Source organism: Equus quagga, chromosome 6, assembly GCF_021613505.1.
Source record: "Equus quagga isolate Etosha38 chromosome 6, UCLA_HA_Equagga_1.0, whole genome shotgun sequence".
Lineage (NCBI taxonomy): Eukaryota > Metazoa > Chordata > Mammalia > Perissodactyla > Equidae > Equus > Equus quagga.
In genome coordinates, this window is record NC_060272.1 from 2,428,738 (window position 1) to 2,452,884 (window position 24,147).

General features: G+C 45.1%; 1 protein-coding gene across 2 annotated transcripts in view; it reads right to left on the reverse strand.

The window, feature by feature from the left end:
• Positions 1–24,147, reverse strand: part of CUL4A (cullin 4A) — a 57,067-nt gene that overhangs the window by 12,978 nt on the left and 19,942 nt on the right. For both annotated transcript variants that reach the window (XM_046664522.1, XM_046664523.1), the window contains exons 5-16: positions 20,578–20,647; positions 19,489–19,562; positions 16,471–16,633; positions 15,453–15,542; positions 14,186–14,268; positions 10,335–10,402; positions 7,336–7,454; positions 5,042–5,234; positions 3,596–3,700; positions 2,919–3,029; positions 2,726–2,811; positions 2,184–2,291 (exon numbers count right to left, since the gene is read on the reverse strand). In XM_046664522.1, the coding sequence (XP_046520478.1) occupies positions 2,184–2,291; positions 2,726–2,811; positions 2,919–3,029; positions 3,596–3,700; positions 5,042–5,234; positions 7,336–7,454; positions 10,335–10,402; positions 14,186–14,268; positions 15,453–15,542; positions 16,471–16,633; positions 19,489–19,562; positions 20,578–20,647 (1,270 nt within the window). The remainder of the gene's footprint in view (positions 1–2,183; positions 2,292–2,725; positions 2,812–2,918; positions 3,030–3,595; positions 3,701–5,041; positions 5,235–7,335; positions 7,455–10,334; positions 10,403–14,185; positions 14,269–15,452; positions 15,543–16,470; positions 16,634–19,488; positions 19,563–20,577; positions 20,648–24,147) is intronic.

The window sequence follows — 24,147 nt, forward strand, 5'->3', positions numbered from 1 at the left end:
GCTCACAGGTGTTCCCACTGGCCAAATATGGGACAATCTGAGGATAAAATGAGTAAATAAAGTAAGAATCCATGAGTTCATACCGATAAAGACAGAAATAAATGAGTCAATTAATGGGACAGAAGGGAGGGCTCTTCCTTAGAGCACAACGCCAACTTCTAAATACAGAGAAACGATGGAGCTGGAAAAAATCACTTTCCATCACGCTAAAACGGACTCCAGCAGGATCATTTAGCAGGTGTGAGTGTCATGGGGAATGAGAGGTTTTACACAGTCTAAAATATCTCCCCACAAATTACTAATTACAAAAGGAAAATTCTAAACAATACTGTGGAGAAACCAGTAACACCCTAACCAAATGACTGTCGGTAACATCCCAACGGAGGCAAAGGAACAGCGAATGCTTTGCAACGTGATCCTGGGAAGAAACGACTTCTCCAGATTCCGGCTGGATGGTATGACTCGCGTCTAATCACACAGACCTGAACTCAGAGGCCATCCAGGAAAACTGTCCTATGCTTTCAAATGTGCATGTCATGAAAGAGACAGGCTGTGCAGCTGTCAGGACGAAAGGGGACTGAGACAGGCCTGAACGCACCGTGAGTCCTGCCTGCACCTGGCACAAAGGACAGAGCGGGAACAACTGACCAAGTTGGAATGTGGCTACACGCTGACGGAAGCCTCACAAGGCGGCAAATTTTCTGAATTTGACAACGCGCTCTGGCTGTGTTTTCAGAAAACACCCACTAAGTACTAAGAGTAAAGGCACGATGCAGCCTCCTCTCAAATGGACAGGAAAAAGTGCACAGATGGAGACAGAGAAGGACGAAGCGTGTGTGGCAATGCTCAAAAAAATGGGTGATGGTGCCAGGAATTCTTTGAACGATTCCTGCAAATTTCCTCTAAGTCTGAACTATTTCCAAATAAAAAGTGAAAAAACTCACAGTGCCACGAGTGAGGCAGGCACAGGGTGGAGTCTGCAACCAGCTGAGGTGAAACGGGGTGAGGTGGCCAGGGCGGGGCTCTGGAGAAGGTGACTAGGGAGATAAGTCCTAACAACAGTTGAGTGCTGGGGCGGATAGGATGTGGAGGGTTTCTGGAGAAGGACGCTCCATTTTGAGGGTTACGCACGGAGCCTGAGAGAATCAGCGTGCTGGGTGGGTTTGGGGCCCATCAGAGTTCAGAATCGAGGGAGCATGACGTCCACGTGGGGGGCTGGGCCACACCAAGCCTCCACAGCTAGTGGACAAACTGCTTAGAATGTCACCCCATCCCCTGCAGGATGGAGATTCAGGGAGGCAGGGAGGAGGTGAGGAGCGCTCCTAGATGCTGAGTTGGGCATGTCTGTGTGCGTCTGGCGGGAAAGCAGACACACAGGCTAGAGGCTGAGAGCCAGTGTGAACTAAGCTGCCAGAGTGGGGGTGTGGGATGAGAAGGGAGCTGAGGGGGATTCTGGAGAACATCAGCACTCGGGATATAGGTGGAGGAAAAAAAAGAAAAGAAAACTACAAAGGCAAGTGACTAGTGGGGTCAGAAAGAGGAGAAAAATCAAGAAAAGGAAGAACAGCTTCAAGAGGGACTGTTTCTGACCCAGGCTCCCACTTCCTACTACTTTCTTTGCCCTTTCTGGAAGGCCCTCATTCCTGCTCATCTTTAATTCCCAGTCTGCACACTGGAACCAGCCCTTTTCCACAGCACCTGTATCATAATGGTGCACATGCTGCTTCCCTGACTGGGTTTTAAGTTCCTGAGCCCAGGGTTCTCCTTCATATCTGCCAATCCCAAGCACCCAAAGTTGTGGTTGACTGACACAGGGCCCTCAGCAGTGCTGTTCACAAGACTCTGGCTCTGTCTGCGACGGAAGGAAATAATAACCAGACCAACGGTGTCACACTCAACAAGCAGTAACTTCTGAAACAAGGGCTGTGCCAATGCCTTCTGGACAGTCAGCCAGCAGACACGGGTGAGTCAGGAGCTGCGGAGTGCAACAGAAGCGGTCACTTCAAAACACTAGGAGCACTGTGATTGCTGACTGTGTGTGGTTTTAAAAACCTCTCATTAAATACTTCTTGAAAGATAACATGTCTGTGCATGGTACGGGTGTAACAAGGCAAGAAGTCTATAGTCCTGCAGCAGGACTAGTACATTAACAATAGACAACAAATAGTCTTTAAAAGTCTTACTTCTGGAGTTAAATGGACTTCCATAGGTGTGTACGTCGGCCAGTATCCCATCGTAAGTATATTCACTGTTAGATCTATAGAGCCTGGGTCACTCTGATTCTGCATATACTAAAAACAAAATCAAGATGATAAATTACTTTAGAATGTCGTCAAAAATAACTAATCTGTAAAAAAGTAAATGGTGCAATTTTCAAAATAGAGCTTAACACATGTTTGCATTTATTTTAGTCCCTAGAACACAGTCCCTGAAGCCACACGTGTCCCAAAGTTACCCGAGATACTCTGTCTCTTTGGTTGCGTCACCAACACAGGACCACTACACTCATTAAGTCAAGTTTTTGTTCTACATTTTTAGGCATTATTTTTCTTTTCATTTTGAATTTAAGTTATTTGAATATGTGAGACATTAATAATGCAATTTTTAAGGACCAAGATTTTACATGATTTACATAATTATGTATGTAATTTACACAATTATTTCACACAATTTAAAGTGAGTTATCTTTTAAAAACCTGTTTTACTTGAAAAGAACACAACTCACCTGCTTGAAATGAACCATGATGTCCTTGGAGAGCTCCATGTCCTTGAACATGCCTTCCAGCTTGCTGGTGAAAGCGGCGCCACACTCTGGGAACAAGTGAAGGACAGATGAAAACACCTGGAGCTACCCGCATCCCATCGGTGCAGCGAACCCCCAGCCCCAGGCAGGACAGAGCCCCAGGCCACATGCTCACCATGCTTTAGTTTCGACAACATAGATTTTTCAGCATCGACTGAGGCACTTTTTCCAACCAGGAGTCTTTTTGCCAAATCTTTTTTATAAAATGCTTCAAAGACGTCTTTACCTATTCATAACCAAATGAGAACAACATGAGACGTTAGTTAATATGCAAATGTTCACTTCAACTGCTGGAAAACCCTAAGAAGTATGCATTCTGATGCAAGTTGAACACCAAATCCTTCTGTTAAATTTCCACAAAAGAATACTTTCAAAACAATCACCCATGGCCATCACATTTATCTGCTGTATTAACACGAAAGTGGAAATGTTTCAGTCAATTTTTCTCAAGGAAAGATAGGGCCCAAATATTGGTATTTTGATTACACAGCATTTTCTTTTTTTTTTAAATTTTTTTTAATGATTTTATTTTTTTCCTTTTCCTCCCCAAAGCCCCCCAATACATAGTTGTATATTCTTTGTTGTGGGTCCTTCTAGTTGTGGCATGTGGGACGCTGCCCCAGCGTGGTTTGATGAGCAGTGCCATGTCCGCACCCAGGATTCAAACCAATGAACCACTGGGCCACCTGCAGGGGAGCATGAACTTAACCACTCGGCCACGGGGCCAGCCCCGATTATATAGCATTTTCAATATGCCCAATGTTAACAGAAATAACGTGGAGTATTTCTCACCGTGAATAAACCTGAATATTATCATGATTTTGTCGAGGATCCTCTCCAGCTCTTCATCCGTTGCTTCTTTATTACCTGCTCTCAATTTTGAATCAACGTGCTTCGCTGTGAGATTAAGAGTTTAAATTATGTGAAAAATAAGGATTTGATATGTAATACACGTTCTAAACAGAAAAGCAAAGTCTTTAATTTCTACAAGCAAAAATTGGACAGTAACACTTCGGAAACTCTCCAAAATGACATTAAATGAAAAAAGGCAAATATCTCATTTCCTAAGATGGGTACTTTCAAGTCAGGTGAGAATAAATACTTTAATTACATGCTTGGGTTTCATGACACATTATTGCTCCAGAAACTGGAATGCCTCATCTTCAAAATGCGGCATGACAGATTTGGAGGAGACTTTCCTAAAGAGAAAGGATTTTTCTCAGGGCTTCGAGGGGTGGCCTCCCTGAATGCAGGCATGAGAACAGCTCTGCTTGGCTTCTGGTCTCTTGGTGACACAAACCAGCCACGACCTGGCTTAAGGAAAGGGGAGGCCAAGATTTCCAGAAGCCCAGACTCCAAAGAGGCCAAAGTAAGCTGCTTCGTGAATTTCTTCTATCACTGCTTTTATTAGTTTTTTTCTGCTAATTTTTTATCATGAAATACTCTGAACACACACTCAAGTAGACAATTATATAATGAACTTCATGTTCCCATCATACATCTTCAGCACAATCAACATGAGCCCAATCTTGTATCACTGTATTACACTCTTCTCTGCCCTTTCCCTCCTGCAAATTTTTAAAAACTTTTAGTGAAATTCTATAAATCCTGAGTATATTTTGATATTACCATGAAATAATTATACAAAGTGGTAATTTAAAAACTGTTTCATCTTAAAACATGCTATCTTTGAGATTCTATCTAATTTTATCCTATTTTAATACTGATTAGAGGATGCAAAGATAGTGACTAAATACCACCTCACATTAAATATTATCTAGAGATTTATAAAGTTGTCCTCATGACACAGAAGTATTCAAATATAGCAAACCTCAATCAAATTTCTGAGCAGAAATTACTTGCTAGTAATCAAGACAGAGAATCAAGGTTCATCTTTACAAAATACAGTTCTGGAGCTACTAATACCAGAAATACAAACCAGAACAAATCTTTACTGTCCCTTCCTTCCTTTGTGAAGCCAAGCTTCATTTCTTTACAAAATTACTACTACATTCTCCCTTATGGAAACATCACATACTTATATACATACTTACACATATATAGTATGTATGTGCACACATGTGTACATGAGCTTTGAAAATGTGTATCCTAATAGGGCATGATACAAGTCTTTCCCTCACCCTCCCCACAAGGAGCTTGAATATTCTGGGAAAAAATTTCCTTGACTTTAGGCTTAGTCTCCCATATTTAAAAAAATGTATAGAAATGTTTTTCTACCGATCAATTCTGCAGGCTTATTTGGCCTCTTGTTGATAAATGTTTCAAAGGATTCCTTCATCAAGTTGATGAACTTCTCATTCCTCTGAAAGCACACGTCTATCACGTGGTCCACTCTGTCCTTGAAGTCCAGCAGGTCCTGCACCATATCTTTATCTTTTTCAGGATTGATAACAATTGTTGTCCCAAAAGTCTACAGAACACACACATCCCAAGTCATCGACAGGTTTATGAAACATTTTCTCCTGCCATCAAAGAATCACAATTGTTTAATATAAATTAATCACTGTAGGTATTAAATACTGGTTTCAAAAGTTTCACAAATTCAGTCCACGTTCTAAAAATTATGTGAGTACACAATGTTTTAGTGTTACAATTCTGCTTCTGGAAGAATTTATAAATTACAGGGAAATGTCCAGTGCTTTTTTTTTTTTTAAAAGATTGGCACCTGAGCTAACAACTGTTGCCAATCTTTTTGTTTCTTCTGCTTTTTCTCCCCAAAGCCCCCCAGTACATAGTTGTATATTTTAGTTGTAGGTCCTTCTAGTTGTGGCATGTGGAACACCGCCTAAGCATGGCCTGATGAGTGTTGCCATGTCCGCGCCCAGGGTCCGAACCGGCGAAACCCTGGGCCACCAAAGTGGAAGGCGCAAACTTAACCACTCGGCCACGGGGCCGGCCCCCTGTCCATCGTTTTTTAAAGGACTTTCACTTAAAAATTCCTCAAACAGAAATTCATTCCCATTAACCTGAGACACCTACTTGGAGCTTCTGACTCTAGTTTTCTTTCCCCTTGACTTCTAACCATGAATAGCCCAGTTTTCAGCTTGTATTTTTAATTCAGAAATGCTATATCAGGGGCCAGCCCCATGGCAGAGGGGTTAAGTTCGCGCGCTCTGCTGCAGCGGCCCAGGGTTTCGCCGGTTCAGATCCTGGGCCGGACATGGCACCGCTTGACAGGCCACGTTGAGGCGGCGTCCCACATCCCACAACTAGAAGGACCTGCAACTAGGATATACAACTATGTACAGGGGGCAGTTTGGGGAGATAAAGCAGAAAAAAAAAAAAAGATTGGCAACAGTTGTTAGCTCAGGTGCCAATCTAGGGGAAAAAAACCCAGCTAACCATAAAAACAAAAAAGAAATGCTATATTAAATATTACTAAAAGTCTATGTATGACAACAATTAGCTGTCTGATGATATAAACTACCAGCTGAAGACGTAGTGAATGAAATTACTACTCAATGTAATATACATATTTTAAAAATTCATCTAACAGTATACACACATTTACTTAGACATCACACGTGCATGTGGAAGATTACTGGTGAAAAGTAATGAAATGCTAATGAAAGTGGCATAAATCTCTTCTGGAGAGGGAAACTGTACGACCAGCAAGAGTAGGGGGACTTACTTTTTACTCTGTATCCTTTGTACTGACTGCATTTAAAAATAATGTACACATACTGCAAGGATCAGCTTTGAAAGCAGTATGCAAGTTTCCCTTTATCTTTTTTATTTAATTGAAATTTTTCTTGCCATAATTACTGAGTCACATGCAACAGAAATAGTAAAGAGATCCCTGCACATTTTGCCTGGTAACATTTGGCAAAACTAGAGCAGCATCATCACTGGGCCACCCCCCGTCTCACCCAGGCCACCCCAGGTTCCACAACTCATCTGTCTGTGTATCAAATCCTCCAGACTTTGCTATCTGCGCACACTTGTGTATTCATCACCACGGTCAAGATGTCGAACATGCTAGCAGCACAAGGATCCCTCCTGTTGCCTTTTTATGACCATAAGCACAGGGACATGCACACACACACACACACGCAGTACAGAAACATAAAAGCGTATGTTTAATAAATCCTGGATTCTAGGAAATAAAGCATGCACACCAACCTGATATATCAAAACGTGTAATAGTTCTCACTGAGCAAAGGCATGACACAAGTTTAAAAAGCAGATTCACCAAAAATGATTACTTTTTGAAAACCATGACTGTGGAATTAAACTAGTCCTCATGCTGATGACGAACAGCCAAAGCGCAGCCCTTTAAGTCATGTTTCTACCCGGATGGAGCTCACCACCATCGCTGTCATCTTACAAAGAAAAGTGTGCACAAGTATCTGGAAGGAAATGGAAGACCACCATCCACCCAAGGACCAGGAGTGAAACACGTCCCTCCGCATCATCCAGGTCACTCTACCAGGGTGCTGCGGCTTCCTGGAGATGGGCACCCAGCCCTCGCACAAAGCAGTTAGTACAACTGTCAAGACAGACCCACACACCTTGATGTACTCGCTCCAGTGCTGCAGCAGGATCTGCTGCCCGCCCTTCACACGGCTGAACAGCTGGTACATCTGAGTGAGGTCGGGCACTCTGTTCTCATCAAGCAAGTGATCAAGCCCTGAAATCACACAGTCAGCGTTAGCGTATCACACGAATAAATCAGCACGAATAAATGCTAAACCAGAATATGGTGTGCGGGACAACAAAGTTAACACGTAATTTAGAAATTTAGGGAATATTGCTTATTTCTGTACAGTACTCCCTTGTTATCTGTGGTTTCAGTCACCTGTGGTCAACAGCGGTCTGAAAGTATTAAACGGAAAATTCCACAAAAAAACAATTCATAAGTTTTAAATCGCACACTATTATCTGTAGTGTGATGAAATCTTGTGCTGTCCTGCTCTGTCCCTCCCTGGACATGAATCATCCCTGTGTCCAGAGAATCTGTACTGCTTATGCTACCTGACCGTTAGTTACTTGGTAGCCATCTTGGTTATCATATCGACTGTTGGGTACTGCAGGGCTTGTGTTCAAGTCACCCTTATTTTACATAATAACGGCCCCAAAGTGCAAGGGTAGTGATGCTGGCAATTCGGGTATGCCAAAGAGAAGCTATTGTTGTTAATCTCTCACTGTGCTTAAATTATACATTAAGCTTTATTATCTCATTAGGTGACTCATTTTTCTGACCACGCTGGGAGGTGTATTCTTTATTTCTTCATGTCATTAAAGCAGCAATGGTCTGAGGACACGCTTGCCACCTCTGTCCTGGAAGGTCCATGACTCAAAGTTACTCCTCATTAGCCATCAGTCAGAAAGCATATTTATCAAAGGACAAGCTATGAAATCTAGTCTCGAGTTGATTAACTTTATTCACAGATACAATAAACTGTGAGAGAAAAACATTTATTGTTTATCAGATATTCTGAAGTACTTAACAAAGCATTTTAAAAGATTTTACTGTTTTAGATAAATTTTATAAAGATTTTCTAAAACCATACCACAACCAGAGGAGCTTTCATAGAAGATTTTCTAAATGTTTGCTTTATGCTAAGTATGGAGAGGCAGCTGAGTTAGAGGAGAAAAGCTACGAGCTTTCGTGTTACTTCACCGAGTCTCAGGGTCCTCTGTGAAATGGGCACAGTTTCCACATATCAAAGGTGGTTGAAAGACGTGCATAAACACATTGTGGGGCTATAATTGCAGATCCTTAGCAAGGTCTCTGAATGTTATTTCTCTAAATTACATTTTGATCTACTGACGTAAATAACTTTTATTTTATAATTTACTGTAACCCTAAATAATATCTTCAAGAATTCAAAAATTACAGCTTTATATATATATGTATTTTTTTTCCTTCTCCCCAAAGCCCCCCAGTACATAGTTGCATATTTTAGTTGTGGGTCCTTCCAGCTGTGGCATGTGGGACACTGCCTCAGCATGGCCCAATGAGCGGCGCTAGGTCCTCACCCAGGAGCCAAACCAGTGAAACCCTGGGCTGCCGAAGCGGAGCTCGTGAACCCAACCACTCGGCCACGGGGCCGGCCCCTACAGCTTTATATTTTTAAATGTCTCTAATAAAATTTAGATTAAGCTTTATATATATATATATATAAAATTTACCATGTTTTGGAAATAATTTTGCTTGTCGAAAACTGCATTGAAACAATTTATGCAAATTTCCACTATTTCCTTGAAGTTCTTTTTTCTTATAAAGTGACTCCTTTTTAGAAAACACCTAGCATGAATTCTGAATGCATCTGCTTCAGGTGGACAGTAAATTAAGACCTCCTTCATGTACAAATAGATGGCCTGTATGGGTTCAGTGTAGTCTAAGCAGACAGACACCCAGGTTTGCACCCCAGCTCTCTCTTTATGGGCTATGATTTAGGCACCAGCGTTAAGCTGCTTTGAGCCTCAGTTTTCTTACTTGTAAAGTGGGGGTAATGATTTCACAAGGTTGTTCGAGGACTGTCAGATATTTACAGGAAGTACAGGAGATGCTCAATAATGCTAATTCTCTCCCCTTTCAATTTTATATTCTGGTTTCACTGGAAAGTTCCACTTTTAGGTAACTCTTAAGAGATAATACTACTATCTGGCAAAGTAGAACCTAAACCAGAATATATTTGGGTACTACGTAGGGCGTTCCCCAAATTAAACTTTAAGGTTTCCAATACCTTGGCATAGATCCTGTAGTTCTAAAATGAGTTTCAATTGGTAACATTAAATATGTAAGAGCTATAAAAAATAACAATAAGTACTAAAGTGTTACAAAAGGTTACACTGTGCTTATTATAATTTTCCAGAGAATTAAGCACACTTTGAAGGGCAGAAATAAAAAAAGGACAGATTGAGTGAATATACCCTATCGACTATAAACGTACAAGCTACAAAAGCATCAGTGTCACAGTTGCTGCAGAGCAGTTTGAATTACTCTTAGCAAAGCTCTAGGACCACCAGGGAATGTGAGGGGGTCAAAACTGGACAATTAGCAATAGAATGTGTTCTTTTCTGTCTGCTTGTTTTTTCAAGATAATCAGCATAGAAAGGTGTCCTCTGGCTTAAGTGGACCACACGTGTGGCATGTCACCTGACACTCAGCCACACAAAGCATCCCTGAGAATCCAACAGCCTGCCCAAGCACACACGTCTACCCCTGCAGTGCCCCCCGAATGTTGCGTACATGGACAAGGACACACGAATGCTGGGTCAGAGCCCAGCTGCGGGCTGCCTGCAGCCCGGAGGGCCTCTCGGAACCTCTCTGCCTGTGCGGGCTTCCCGTCCCATCAGCATTTACCGCAGCTCCACCACGCCTTTCACTGCTTCTCTCAACTGATCTCCCCTCAAGGGCTCACATCTCGTTATTTTTAATAATTCTTGGTGACTTTTATTACAAGAACAAATACCCTTACATTGTTACTTGCAATGTTTCACTTACTTTCTTAATGAATTAAAGACTATTATTCAGTGTGACACAAGAGTTAGGAAAATCTACCTTTCTGCAGAATTGCTGTTAAATGTTCTCCTAACAGCTGTTTCTCCACACAAGCAATCAGTGGTTTCCTAGAGAAGGCAGAAGAGACAGCATCAGGAACCAAATTAAAGGAGAGACTCCAGTTAGCTGGAAAGGATGGGAGTTTACCATCTACACAGACACAGTGTGGAGTCAATCAGAAACCAAAGGGTTACAGAACAAGCACTTCCCTCTCACACAGCATCACTGTCACTGACACAGACTCGGAAGTCTCTCCAAAAACAATTTACTGGATGACATGAACAGGCCACTGGGTCCAGGGAAAAGGGGACACCAGCAGACAAGCAATCACACAGTGCCTTCAGGCAAGCAGACCCTCAGCGTGGATGGCAGCTGGCACTCTCGCTTGAGCCAGTTTTCGAAAGTTTTAAGTCTTGCTCGACACAATGTGCATTACTACCCAGGCTGTGGCCACAGGTCTGCCCTCGTCTTCCATCCCATTCCTTTCCTGGCTCCAGGTCCCATGAAACCCCGCCCTCTACTGCTAGAGCTCTGTCTCTCCATCCTCACTTCTTTCTGCCTGTTTTCTACCATCACCACTTCTCAAAATCCTACTGATCATAGCAGCTCCTCTGTGAGGGCTAAGTTGTGTAGGTGTCACACAGAACAGAGCATCTGAAAGTCTGGAAATTGACAAGTGTGACTGCCACATTCATATGGACACGCACAGCTATTCCTAGGTTTGTTATACACGGTTCATTTAGTTTTTTTTTTTCTTTTAGAGGATTAAAGCATTTGTTTTATTCCCAGGATTATTCATTTTGGCCATCTTCCCAAGCCTTCATTTTATAAGGAACTTTTCAATGTACCATCTTCCTTAACGGTCACAGCAACCCTAGAGAGGAGCAGAGCAGTCATTCTGGTTCCCCTGCACAGGTGAGCAAACAGTGCAGAGACAGGCGACTTGCCAGGCATACGGCTACTGAGTGGGAATCGGAGTAGAGTCCAGCGAGCCAGCACCTGCTCCAGGCTGCCTCCAGTGAGCCAGGTGAGGGAGTGAGACGGACAGAGAGGAAGCATCCCAGAAGGGCCAGTCACTGCTGCTGTTCCCCTCTTCACAGCTTTGACATGTAATTACATACCATAAAATTCACCCATTTAAAGTGTAAAATTCAATGGTTTTTAGTCTATTTACAGAGCTGTATAACCACTACCATAATCTAATTTTAGAACATTGTCATCATCCCAAAAGAATCTTGGTAGCCATCAGCAGTCACTCCCATTCCCTCTGTCCCCCCTCCTGCCTCCCAGTCTGAGGCAGCCCCTAATTTCTACATGTTTGCCTATCCTGGGCCTTTCCTATAAATGGAATTGTATAACACGTGACATCTGGAACTGGCTTCCTTTTCTTAGCATGTTTTCAACATCCATGTTGTAGCATATGTCCATACTCCAGTATTTTTTATTGCCGAATAATATTCCATAGTATGTTTACCCATTCATCAGCTGACAATGGGTCGTTTCTACTTTTTGATTATTATGAGTAATGCCACTGTGGACATACCTGTGCAAGTTTTGTGTGGACATGTTTTCATTTCTCTATGTATTTAGGAGTAGAACTGGTATGTTGGAGAAACACATGGTAACTCAATGTTTAACATTTTGAGCAACTACCAAATTGTTTTCCAGAGTGGCTGCCCTGTTTCACATTCTCCCCAGCAGTACACAAGGGCCCAACGTCTTCACACCCTCACCGATGCTTTGTACTGCTTGCCTTTCCTGTTACAGCCATCCTGTGGGTGTGAAGTGGGGTTGCACTGTGGTTTTGATTTGCATTTTCCCTGACAACTGACAATGTTGAGCAGCTTTTCATGGGTTCACGGAATCGCCACTTCTTCACAATTTACAGTCTAGACTTTGGTTCTGCAGGTGAGAAACTCAATCACATTTTTCAGTCCAACAGTTCATAGAGTGCCTGTCATAGCCCAGGTACTATGAGAGGTCACAAGCCAAGGGGCAGATACCACAAACTCCTCGGACTCAGAGGGGCACAGAGCTCAGGAGCAGTCTTGGGGAAGTAACTGTCCATAGCATCCGAGTCCCTGAAAACGGATTCATAAACTTCAGTGACAACACACTGATTTGCGGTATGAGAACTCCCGCCATGGCATCGAGTGATTCCAGTCAACAGGAGAGCGGGTGCTTTCAGGAGACCAACACTGACAGGCCCAAGTCCTGGAGAACAAAGAACACGTCCCTCGGGCAGGGCCTGCCAAGTGACCTGGCCGTGTTCTCCAGCATGAGGTTCCACGCGGCTCAGCAAGGAGGTAGGGCCTAGACAGCAATCCACTGCTGCTGTCAAGCACCCCTTCCCTCTGCACTGCCATCCACTGTGCCCTGACTGAAGGCAGGTGGGACATGTGGGCTCTGAGGCTGGAGGGACCCTGGGAGCCCAGCCCTAAGAACGCGTGGCTCGCTTATCCTCAGTCTCCCTCTTCTTTCTCTGAAAATTATTTTCTATTTTATGCTATTTGGATCATCCAGTACCACAGAAGCCACCTCCGTCAGCACTCCACACAGTCCTCCAACCCATCTAGACTTGAGGCCAGAGGTGAGCCACCCTTATCTAGGATTCATTTGCTTAAATAACTTACATACACTTCTAGGTAATGTATTTTTTAAAACTGGGGAGAGGAGTTTAAAACATACCATCCATATCAAAAAGCGTATGAGCATATATAAGACAGTAAAGGAAGGAACCACTGCGCCCACTGCCCCCAGGGCCACAAAGGGGAACGTCTCATCAGCTGCTGTCCCCACCCCTCCTCTACACTGAAGCCTGTGTGTGCAACATCTGTGCTTTCCCACATGATTCGACCATATATACATGTATCTCCCTGATCAGTACACTGTGTAGCTTGGCACGTTCTTGAACTTCAGACGTACAAATGGAATAAGCTATATGGAGAATATCATTAATAGAAATGTACATAACAGACAACAAAGATTTCATCCTTCCTTGACTTGACCTACTGGTAAGATCTGACACCACTCGCATTTTGTCCCTGGCTTTTCCGACACGGCTCTCTCCTCCATTCCCCTGGTCTCTCCACGCTGTCTGTTTCCAGCCCCCGTGGGCCCTCCCACTCCCAGCAGAAGGGTAGCCCCCCGACATAACCCTGGGCTGCGGCTCGAGTGTCACTTCTCTGCAGATCCTGGATTTCCCACGGGCATCTCATACCCAACGAGTCTAAAAGGGACTTCATCTTTTCTCTCACAACCCTCCATTCTCTGTATTTTCAAACTGTCACCATCTTGCCCACCTCCTTCCCTACCAATAAGTCAACAATTTCTAAACATTTTACCACTTTAGTCTCTTAAAATCATCTCTTTCTTTTCTGTCTCTCACGTTTCTGTTCTTATCTCTCCTCACTTGAATAAACATGATGTGCCTAACACAGACACTCATAAAATTTTTCCCATTTATTTTTCCCTAGCTAACTCATCAACCTCAAGTTTAGAGGAAAAAAAATATTAGATGAAAAGAGAAAATAATATGACTGAGTACCATAAATAAAAACTTCAGCTGTATTAGATGTATAACAAAATTTTTACAATTTAAATTGCCTAATATGCAATTATACCCATTAACATAAATAGAACCTGTCCCAAAACCCAAAGATGCCAAGTATCTCAGCCTGAATTTCTCCCTCTGGACAGTAATGCGTGATAGGGAGTGCTGAATAATCACAAATAACGTACGAAAAATGTGCTGGGAGCAAACATACACGCAGATGTACTGAGTTTAACCAACCAGGGAAAGTTTCACCTACGGTCAAATTGCAAAAACTAAATAAATGAATAGTACTTACTGTGTGCTGTGGTCTAAATACGTGATTACTCGGTCTCCTTCTTCCTCTAAACGTTTACTTACATGGTTAAGATATTCCGGAACCTTCCAAACAAAACATTGAAATATGTTAGTAACAAAAAGACGTGACTCAAGAAGCTGAAATACTGTTTTCTTTATAAAATTAAAAAAAAAAAGGCAGAATATACGTTCAAGCCAAATACGAATACAGATTTAATCGGGGTGGGGTGGTGGTAAAATGGGAAGTATATGTGTGTGTGGTACGCCGCAGAAAGTTTCTTTAAACTCAATCCTGGAGATTAAAATTAACCTCTAGAATTGGAGCCAAGGCAGCACTGTCATGGCCTGTTCACAGTGAAGTTCCTGGTCAGTGCCTGGGTACCCCCATCACTGAGGCCCCACGGACAGGTGGGCAGCTGGGGGCGGATGCCCTGGGTCCCCCCATCACTGAGCCCCCAGAGACAGGTGAGCAGCAGCACATTGGGTGAAGAGTGCAGAGCCCAATGGCCCTCCCTGGCCCACAGAGGGGCCAGCAAAAGATCATCAACAGACTGGCTGTTCAACGTGAGGATCCCTCACATGAGGTTGCGGAAGACCTCAAAATGCTCCTCACCGTTCCAGGGGCAAAGGGTGTCCCTGCTGTCACCTGACAGCACAGGAAAGGCCCCAAGACAAGGATCTTGGCGGTTCTGATCTAGTAGTGGCAGCCAGGCCTGGAATCTGACATGCAACTCCCCCAAAACCAGGATGAAGGAACCAATAGTCACGTCCATCCTGTACAGTAACAAGTGACATCTGGGTGACGGCCCCAAGGGGCTTTCTTCAGGACTATGCTCTAATACCTGTGAAACTGGTTATCAAGTGTTTTGGGTTCATGTCACTATTACATGTTTTTCCTGACGCTCACTTGGGTGAATTTTTCAGCGGCTCACACAGATGAAAACTTCTGATCTGTCAGACTTGTCTTCCACGTCTGAGATTTACCTTTATCCTCTTGCTTCTACTTGAGTTCCTTTACATATTTTAGAAGCTATCTTACTGGTTTTATTTGGGGAGGAGGACAATAAAAGAATTTCTAAGTTAAGGGAAAGAAATTAAATCCTTACTCTAATAAGAATGAAGCTCATTACTGAGAATTTCAGCTAGATTGAAGCTTTCAGAAGATTTTCAATAAAATGCATGTGGGAAAAAACAAACCTATAGAAATCACACAAATGCACATCTATAAAAATGAAATAAGGCAATTCAGAAACATTTTGTTATCTCACCTCTCTTTCTTGCATTAATCTTTGGCCTTCTGCAGCATATAAACAATTAGTTTCTTCCAAAAATTTCAGTTCAAATGAATCTTTATACACCTAAAAATTGAGCAGAGTTATTGACGAATTACAGTAAAGCAATCTTTCTTTTGGTAAGGAAGATTGTTGCTGAGTTAATATCTGTGCCAATCTCCCTTTATTTTTTATGTGGGACACCACCACAGCACAGTTTGACAAGCAGTATGTAGGTCCGTGCCCGAGATCTGAAAATGTGAACCCTGGGCCACCAAAGTAGAATGTGTGAACTCAGCCACTATGCCACCAGGCCAGCCCCAAGAAACCTACCTTTAGAAGTACTGATGCACCCCAAATTTTGAGGGAGCATGGCTGCAGTGACCTGCACTGTTAAGCTGTGCATAGCTGCCACTCCTCTGCTGAGGCCCTGGAGGCTGGCTCAACCGACCCCAGCTTAGCTGACTCCAGAGGCTTAGTGGACCTCTGCTTGGTTGACTCCTGGCTGGCTGACCCTGGCCTAGCTAACCCTGCTCAGCCAACCCCGGAGGCTTAGCTGACCTCTGCTCAGCTGACTTTGGTTCAGCTGACTCCTGGCTGGCTGACCTCTACTCGGCTGATCCTGGCCTAGCTGAAGTCTTCTTGGCCAATGCCGGCCCAGCTGACCCTGGAGGATTAGCTGACCCCGGCTTGGTGGACTAAGACAACCCAGCACACCTCACTGCTCCCCTGAAAATGCCAACAGGCCCTAGCCCCCTTTCTATGGAGCACTGGGTCTGTGTTCTAAGGGCTCTTTCCTTTTGCGCCTCCTGGTGTAGTGTTAGCTTAAGAATCATGCCCTTTCCAGGAGTTAAAAAAATCTCCCATATTTTCAACAAAGTTTTGTGTTTTCATTTTTTACACTTAAATCTTTGATACATCCATTTATTTTGTCATAAGTAGTTAGGCAGGGATCCAAGTTTTTCTCATCAACTACTAAAAATTATTGGTACAATTGGAACAGTGAGATATTTACCTGAAGATCAGAGAGCATACTCAGCAGACTTCGCAATAAGCTTCGGTCCACGGCTTCACCACTTCTCTCTCGTTCAATTAACAGCAGAATTCCATCAATAGTTTTACTCTGAACCATTTTATCACTAATAATATGGTTTCTAAATAGTTCTAATCCCATATCCCTGTACAAACAGTAAAAACAAAACTATTATTTTAGTTTCATTTTTCAGAAGTTTCAGGTGAAGCTCCAGCTACACTACGAATACCATCCCCAAACTGTTGCTAATTCTCTAAATGCAGGTGTCAAGAATTCCTACTTTAAATTTTCATTCTGGCCAGTCTGGTGTGCCTTGTATGTCCTTCCCTCTCAAGGCTGTCTGTTCTCCTGATGTGGTCAGGCAACTGTCACAGGAGGAGTGCTGAGGCCTTACCATGTCAGCGTGTCACTGAAAAGTACACTGATCCTGCAAAAACCTGTGTCTTCAGCCCATGGCTCACACCATTCTTCCTGGGGGCAGGATGAGAGATGCTCAAGGCTCCAGGAACCTCTGCCCTCCCTGCTCCACGGCCCTCCCAGCCCGCCGTGCCCTTCCTGTCCCCTTCTTTGAGCCTTCTTTGGGGCCTGCTGTCCACTGTTCCTCCCTGGCACTCGGTTCTCTCCTGTTTGGTCCTTTCCATTGGAGGAAGGAATTTAAAATGTGACTTTAAGAGTTCATCATACTTCCTTAGCTTGTTGCCTAAGAGATTTAGGAAAATTACTAAATTCAGCTGTCAGTTATTGTCCACAAAAACCATGTGGCAACAGACCCTCCTTGGGTGAAACACCTCTGCAGGTCCCCTAGGTGCCGAACACTGAGAAGGGGGACAAAACTCAGACGCCCGGGCCCCGCCAGGTCTCCTGAACGGGCAGCTCAGGGCAGTGGCAGTGCTGGTGGTAAATGGCGAGCAGCAGTAGTGGTGAGCGCCAGTTGCAAAGAGCAGTCCGCAGGTGAGCACGAATTCTGGGGAGCCCCATCTGTGGTGGAGAACCTGCTCTTTCTACACTGCTCCCTACAGTCACAATGGACCTCTCCTCCTCCCTGGAGGATCCGCAGGCTGTGGTCTTCCATGCACTTCAAAGACAGTAGTTAAGCACAGTGGTCAGCCATGTGGGCTGAAGCCAGCCAGCTGGGTTTGAATCCTGGTCCCAGTCCTTGCTCACCGTGACCCTGGGCAAGGACCTTAACCTCTCTGTGCCTGTCCTTCCTTAACTGTAAATGGGGATCACACGTATTTCTATGCCTGTAAAACAGATCAACGCAGGGCAGAAGGTTCTGGTGCACAGGAAGCACTAACAGTCCACTCTAACGCACCTGCTCTACTGCCACTAGAACCTTCTTCCTAAACTCTAAACCCCAGCTGGAGGCTTCAGTAGCTCCCCAAGACAGCCATCAGGTCATATCAGCTCCATCTCCCCAACTCTCCCACAAACGGTGCCTTCTGGGCATGCTGCGTCCTGGTTCCACCGTGGGCAACACTGTGAGCTCCCTGCTTGCCCTCTCACCACCTCTGTTGATCTCGGCTCCCTTACTACTCCCGCCTACTCCGAAGCCTAGCCAGGGCTCTCTTTCCTCGTCCCTCCCTGTGAGCTTCTCGTGCACCTGCACCACAATCTTGGCATACTGGCATGTCCGTTTCTCCTCCTGTTGCAGTGGACTGGGGGGTGGCATTGTTTACATGGTTATAAATTAAGAGTTCAGGCTAGGGAGCCTGACAACCTGGGTAGAACAAGGAATCTGAACTCTCTGTGCCTCAGTTCCTCCATCTATAAAATAGGGACGGTCATAGTCATCCCTTCTAGAGCTGCTCTAAGAATTTAAGTAAATGAGCAGGTGCTGAAGCACTCAGAACAGGGCCTTGCAGAGTAGAAGCTCTGCAATTTGCCGCCAGCATCAGCTTGACCGCCCTTACGCCTCTCTGAGCGAAGGCCGCCTCCCTGTGCAGTGCGAGCCTCCCTGCAGACACACGTGGGCGTCCAGCACGAGATGTGCAGGAGTCAGCGGAGGTCGGAGAAGTGAGAGGAGCAAAGCGGAAAGTGGGATTAAGGAGGGAGTGTCCAAAGCTGCACAGATACTAGGTTATGCGAAATAGAGACAAAGAGCAGTTTCTGTGCTGAAAGGAGAAATCACATCGCCTTGTGCTGGAGCGAATGGATGGTGAGGAAGCTGGAAAAGAAAGAAATTCTCTAAAGAACTTGGGTTTAAAGGTAATGAGTGCACAGCATCACTTCTGAATGGGAGATTGAACTTCTGCATCCAGAGACCAGGAAGGAGGAGGACGAGATCAAGGACGAGCTTTTGTCCAAGGCAGGCAGGCCTTTGGGAGGAGCAGCGGGCAGAGAGGCGAAGGGCATCATTTGGCAAAGGCTGTACAAGTCCATGACTAGGGACTCAGCAATATGGGGGAGGAGTTCCTGATTTAAAATGTCCCCAAAAGATGATTTGGGATGAGCAGATTGAAACGACAGGCTTCAACGTCCTGAAGGAAACTAGGCCCTGTGCCCTCCGGTGGTCAGCTGGGTTGGGGGGCTTCAGAACCTCAGGGTCACAGTTTCATCAGAGCACTGGAAGGAGCTGTTCTGGGCTCAAATTCCAGCTGTCAGAGAGCACGTCTGAGTCTGCTGGCCTTTCCCTCACAGCAGAGGTGAGCAGTGTGGCATCGGCTCGAGACAGCCCGCAAGTCCAGAGTCCAGTTACAGAAACGTGGCTTCACACAGTACTTCTGTGCTTGCCTCCCGCTGTCACTCAGGGCAGGCTGGGGAACATGCTAGAACTTGCTCCTCCAGGGCATGGCCTGCCTCGGCTCCACCCCATCACCCTCACGGGTGATGGAGACACTCCAGGGCTAAGATCCACCTAGGCCCGGATGTGTGCACTAGAGATTTTGGCTGACATAAAGGACTACAGACACGTCAACAGATTAACTGGCAGAAGACACAAGCCAGGCGTGCAGTCTTAGTCACAGCGGCAGACGCAGCTCTACTGTCTGGGACACTCACCAGATAGAAGGAAGCATGGAATTCTGAAGTACGTAAGTGCGATCCAGAAACAGGAAAATGCTCCTGATCATGATCTGGAAATCAGAAAAGAACTTAACATACTTATGTACCTTACTAACAAAATATTCAAGATTAGGCCTTTTGAAGTGTAACTACGCTAGTTGTCTCAAATCTAACAATAACTGTTTCTTGATGAACAGATGTTTCCCACCAAGACCCTCAAAATTGACTTTTTCCTGAATTTATTCCTTGGCATTTGATCTCCTTTTATCCAGAAAATCTGACTGGAGGGATTTTAAAGCACTAGGCCTGAAGGACACCTTTGAAATTTGGTCACTTCCTGACAGATGTGGTAAATCTCATGAGACTGGGGAGCCGTCCTAAGCTTTTTAAACCACGGGACCTGGTCAGAACAGAGACTCATTCATTCTCTCTTACTTACCTCATTTAGGAAACAAAAGAACCCAGCTACTTAGGAAAGCTGATACTATCTTTTCTCTCAGGTCACACTAAAAACTTACATACATAAAATCAAACTGGAATCAATACATCTATAACAAAGCCTAAGACTGGTTGTCTACTTGTAGAAGTTCTGGAATTTAGGCTTGATTAACAGGCATAAACTAGAATTAGGGAAAGTGAGAGGCCCGTTCAGGAATCATGGGAACCATGAGCTGCCTGTCAGGTCGGTTGGAGGGCCAAGCAAGCAGCCACCCCATGCGCAAGAGCACAGTCACCTTCCCCACTTTACTCTTCGGCCCACCTACGCTGGAGCTGGACAGCAGCACTGACCCAAAACAGAACCCCAAACAGAACTTCCCTATGCCAGCTCACGACCGGGCCCACGCCTTCCTCAGGCGGGTGAGGGATGAGGGATGAGGCCAGGCTTGGATTAAAAAGAAAAAGACAGATAGAGTAAAAGAGGGTACAAACTCCCAGCTACTCAAATCTCATTTCTTTCTAGCAAGACCAGAAGCCACGTAAGAGCAGAGACAAAGTGTTAAGTGAGACAGAGACACAGTACTGATGAAGACTCAGGGAGGGCACTACACATAAAACCGACATTAGTAAAAAAGTCAAGCAGCTTACCATTTGTCTGCAATGATCCTGCCAGCATGTGTTAATCTTCTTTAAAAATAAAACACTATCTAATGAGTCTGTGCAGACCTGCTAAGGAAAACTTTAGAAATGTTGGCCAATTTAATTACTGCAATTTTAACCCTTCAATTTCAGCTCTCTTTGACAGAGAATATTACACATCATTTAGTAATCACAACGCTGAAAGACCATAAGCTCAAAAACCATAAATGTGGTTTTTCCCACTTCCATCTCACATCACCTATCTGTAATTAACCCCATCTGCACTCACCTGTCTTTCATCTCGTCTTGCCCCCTTCCGGCCCCCGTATTACTTCACTGCCAGACTACTTTCAGAGCCCTGGCAGCTGAACCTAACAACGGGGCCATAGGCTCATGGTTCTCTGGTGGCTGGACCAAAGGCCCTACTCCGCAAAGGGCAGCTCTTGACTCGTCCCACACCTGAGCTCCTGGAGACGCTGTCCCAGGGCTGAGGAAGCAGGTCAACTAGCAATAGCTCTGGGGACGGGCAGCCAGAGGAAAACGGCTGAGGTTTAACTTTAGCTTTCAGTCTCAATGAAAACTGACATGAAGGCCCCTTCATGCGCCAAATCAGGAACCCGCACAGGTTGACTCTTAGAACGTGTTTTTAAGAACGGCTCAAAATGCTGTTTACAGGAAAAAGAAACCCAAACACAGGCTCCTAGAGCAAGCCATGGCAAAGTGCCTGAGCACCGCCTTCACAGGTCACACAAGCAGGCAAGTGCTAACTGTCCACACAGTGCTTGCAGTCTGCAGAGCACGTTTCACATTCGTGCCCACTCAGCCTCCCATAGCACAACGCAGACACCACTCCCTTCGCACAGATGAACAGAGCAGCTTCTTGAGGGGAGACACGGTTCCCCAGGCTTCAGTTCTCTCTTAGCTCTATCCCACTGGACAAGCAATCGACTTCCCTAGGCCTCAGTTTCTCCACAAGTAACAGAACATACCCCTCAGAGTCTTGTGAGGCTTATAGAGAAAATTCTTGGCATGTAGAGAGGAAGAAAAAACACACCAGCCAGTGTGTGACATGTAAAATCAGGCAGGCATTGCAGTCTTCAGTCAGCAGGGATCTCTGACAGAGGGAGGTGTGGCCAGCGGAGGACAGGACACCAGCCAGGACTTTGGGAAGAGGACAGAAGATCAGGAGAGCGGTGGAGGGACTGAGGGCACACATGTGTCCTTGTCATACTAGTAAGAGTAGCTGACCACAATCACAGTGGGTCTGGCCAAACATCTTACTTATTTTCTCTTCAGGCTTTGCTAATAAATTAAAAATAGGCAGTCATAGCAAAGACCTCATAGTTCAATGGTTAACAAGTTATTCTGGAACTCTTTTATAATTACTCAAAAGTATAATGACCCACTGTATTAGAACCTCATACAAATAGTCTGAAAAAACAAACTAAGCATCAGTCACAAGCACATTCAGACAGGTGCCACAGCACTGGCAACCCAGCAGCTCTGGCCCAGTGCTAGACACGAGGCACTTGACACGTGGCACTTGACACGTGGCAGACACCATGGCAGGTCTCCACAGGCAGTCTGCACTGGCTGTGGGCCGAGCTCTGTTAGAAGGCAAGGTGCACAGGGTTAAACTCACACCAGCCAATCTGACTCCACTGGGCAGCTCAGGTGCTGCAACTGAGCAAGGCAGAGCTCCACCAGCGCAAAGTTTTGTTAGGACGGGAAGGTCCAAGATGAAGGGTTCATTAATGAGACACTTTCCCTTAAATAGCTCTATAAAATCAATATACATCTTCAATCAAGAACTTTGCCATTTCCCAGGGGAAAAAATATGAAATGGTAAGCTAACACCCCACGGTGTAGCATTTACTAAGCTCCAGACTTCTAAATATCAGCACCAATTCCAGACCCTGAGCTGTAGCAGCAGCCACAAAGCTGTATGAGTAGTCCAGGATGTAAGGCAGACATGCCGAGAGCCTGTCAACAGTGTATTCTTCAGGCAGCTTCTCCTACAACCACCCTTTTTCTAATTCCATAGAAGGGCCAATCCTAGTTAAAGAAATGACACAGTCTACCAAGGTGAGTTAGGCAAGTCTTCAAACAACAAATAAAAATCCAGCAGCAAAATGCTCATAATGTACCACGGAGAAAACTACCTAGATCTGTGATTACAGTAATTAAAAACAACAACAAAAAGACAGTGCTTACACTGGAGTAGAGAAGTGACAGGTCCGATTTTCGCCCACAGATCATCCTGCTGTTCGAATCTCAGAGAAGAGAGTGGCACTGAGTGGCCCCTGCAGTAGCGGACAGAGCAGACGATAATGATCCCACACCACAGCCCGACTGACACCCCTCACCTAAATCAGATCCCCTTGTTATGCTCGCTAAGAATAACATTTCCTTTCATCACGTTGATCAAAGTTCGCATTTTGGACTATTTAATCACTGCCTCCTCGTAAGCCTGTGGTCTACAAAGCCCACGGAGGCAGGCCTGCCACGCTCAAGGCCGAGCCCAGCACTAACCCAGAGCCAGGCACCAGCCCCACGGTCTGGGCCCCTGTCTAAGGAAGCCACTGGGGACTTGGAGTGCTGTGCGGATGCACAGAGCCAGCCTACTGCCAGAAGCACTCCCTGCACACTGTTCATGAGTGCAGGCAGAGGGTCTTCATAAACGAGCTACAGCCTGCTGGCATCAGCACAGGCCACGAAGACAGGCTTTGAGGGAGCCATGCGGCTTCATGATTCCCTAGCAGCAAAGGCTTTGGTTTCACACAGGTCCTTCTCTTCTGTGGACTGTGCCGTCTTCAAGTGTGATTCGACCACTGATGCCCCACGCCAGCTCACATTTCTGTGGCTAACCAAAGCTGTGAGGCTGTGAAGCTGAATCAGGGAAAGGAAAAAGTGAGTTCTGTCTATAGTTATTGACAGGTTTGGATTCCAAGGAGAGTTTGGATTGCCATTTTAGAAGAACTCCTCATGTGCTGAGCCTAGCTACGTGCTTCCTTCCACACTGGGAGGCCTGCATCAGCACAGGCTGCTCTGGGTGGAGGTGTGCATGTGCACGAGTCTCTTGTTTTGGGGAAGGGCATGTCACCGATAGTAGGCAACTTATTTTGAAAGGGCAGATAAGTGCAGAATTTATCAAACACATGAACAGGCAACGGATATGGAAACCTAAGAAAATAACAGCAGATGACTCGATTCCACAGGAGTTTTTTTTCCACCTGGACACCTGATGTGTTTAACATATGAAGGGCTTCCTGAAGCCTCCCTGAGTTCTTCTTCTCTTGGGCTCAACAGCGGCATGCGATCAATACACAGTAGGTAGCAGTCCTTAAATCTTAAGAGAGGAGAGTTACACCAAATACTGGGATACCCCAGAGGCAAGAGAAATCTGAACTGCTCACCTTGGAATGTTCCTGGCCAGTCAGTGTCTGGGCACCTGCAACAGCACTAACACTGGGCCGTTAAGACCGGGGTAGGTTACATCCCTCTTTCAGCAAAAACGAGCTCTCAGTGCAGGACTGCATCCCTCGTCATCCACTCTGTCCCCAGTGCACAGCACTGCCT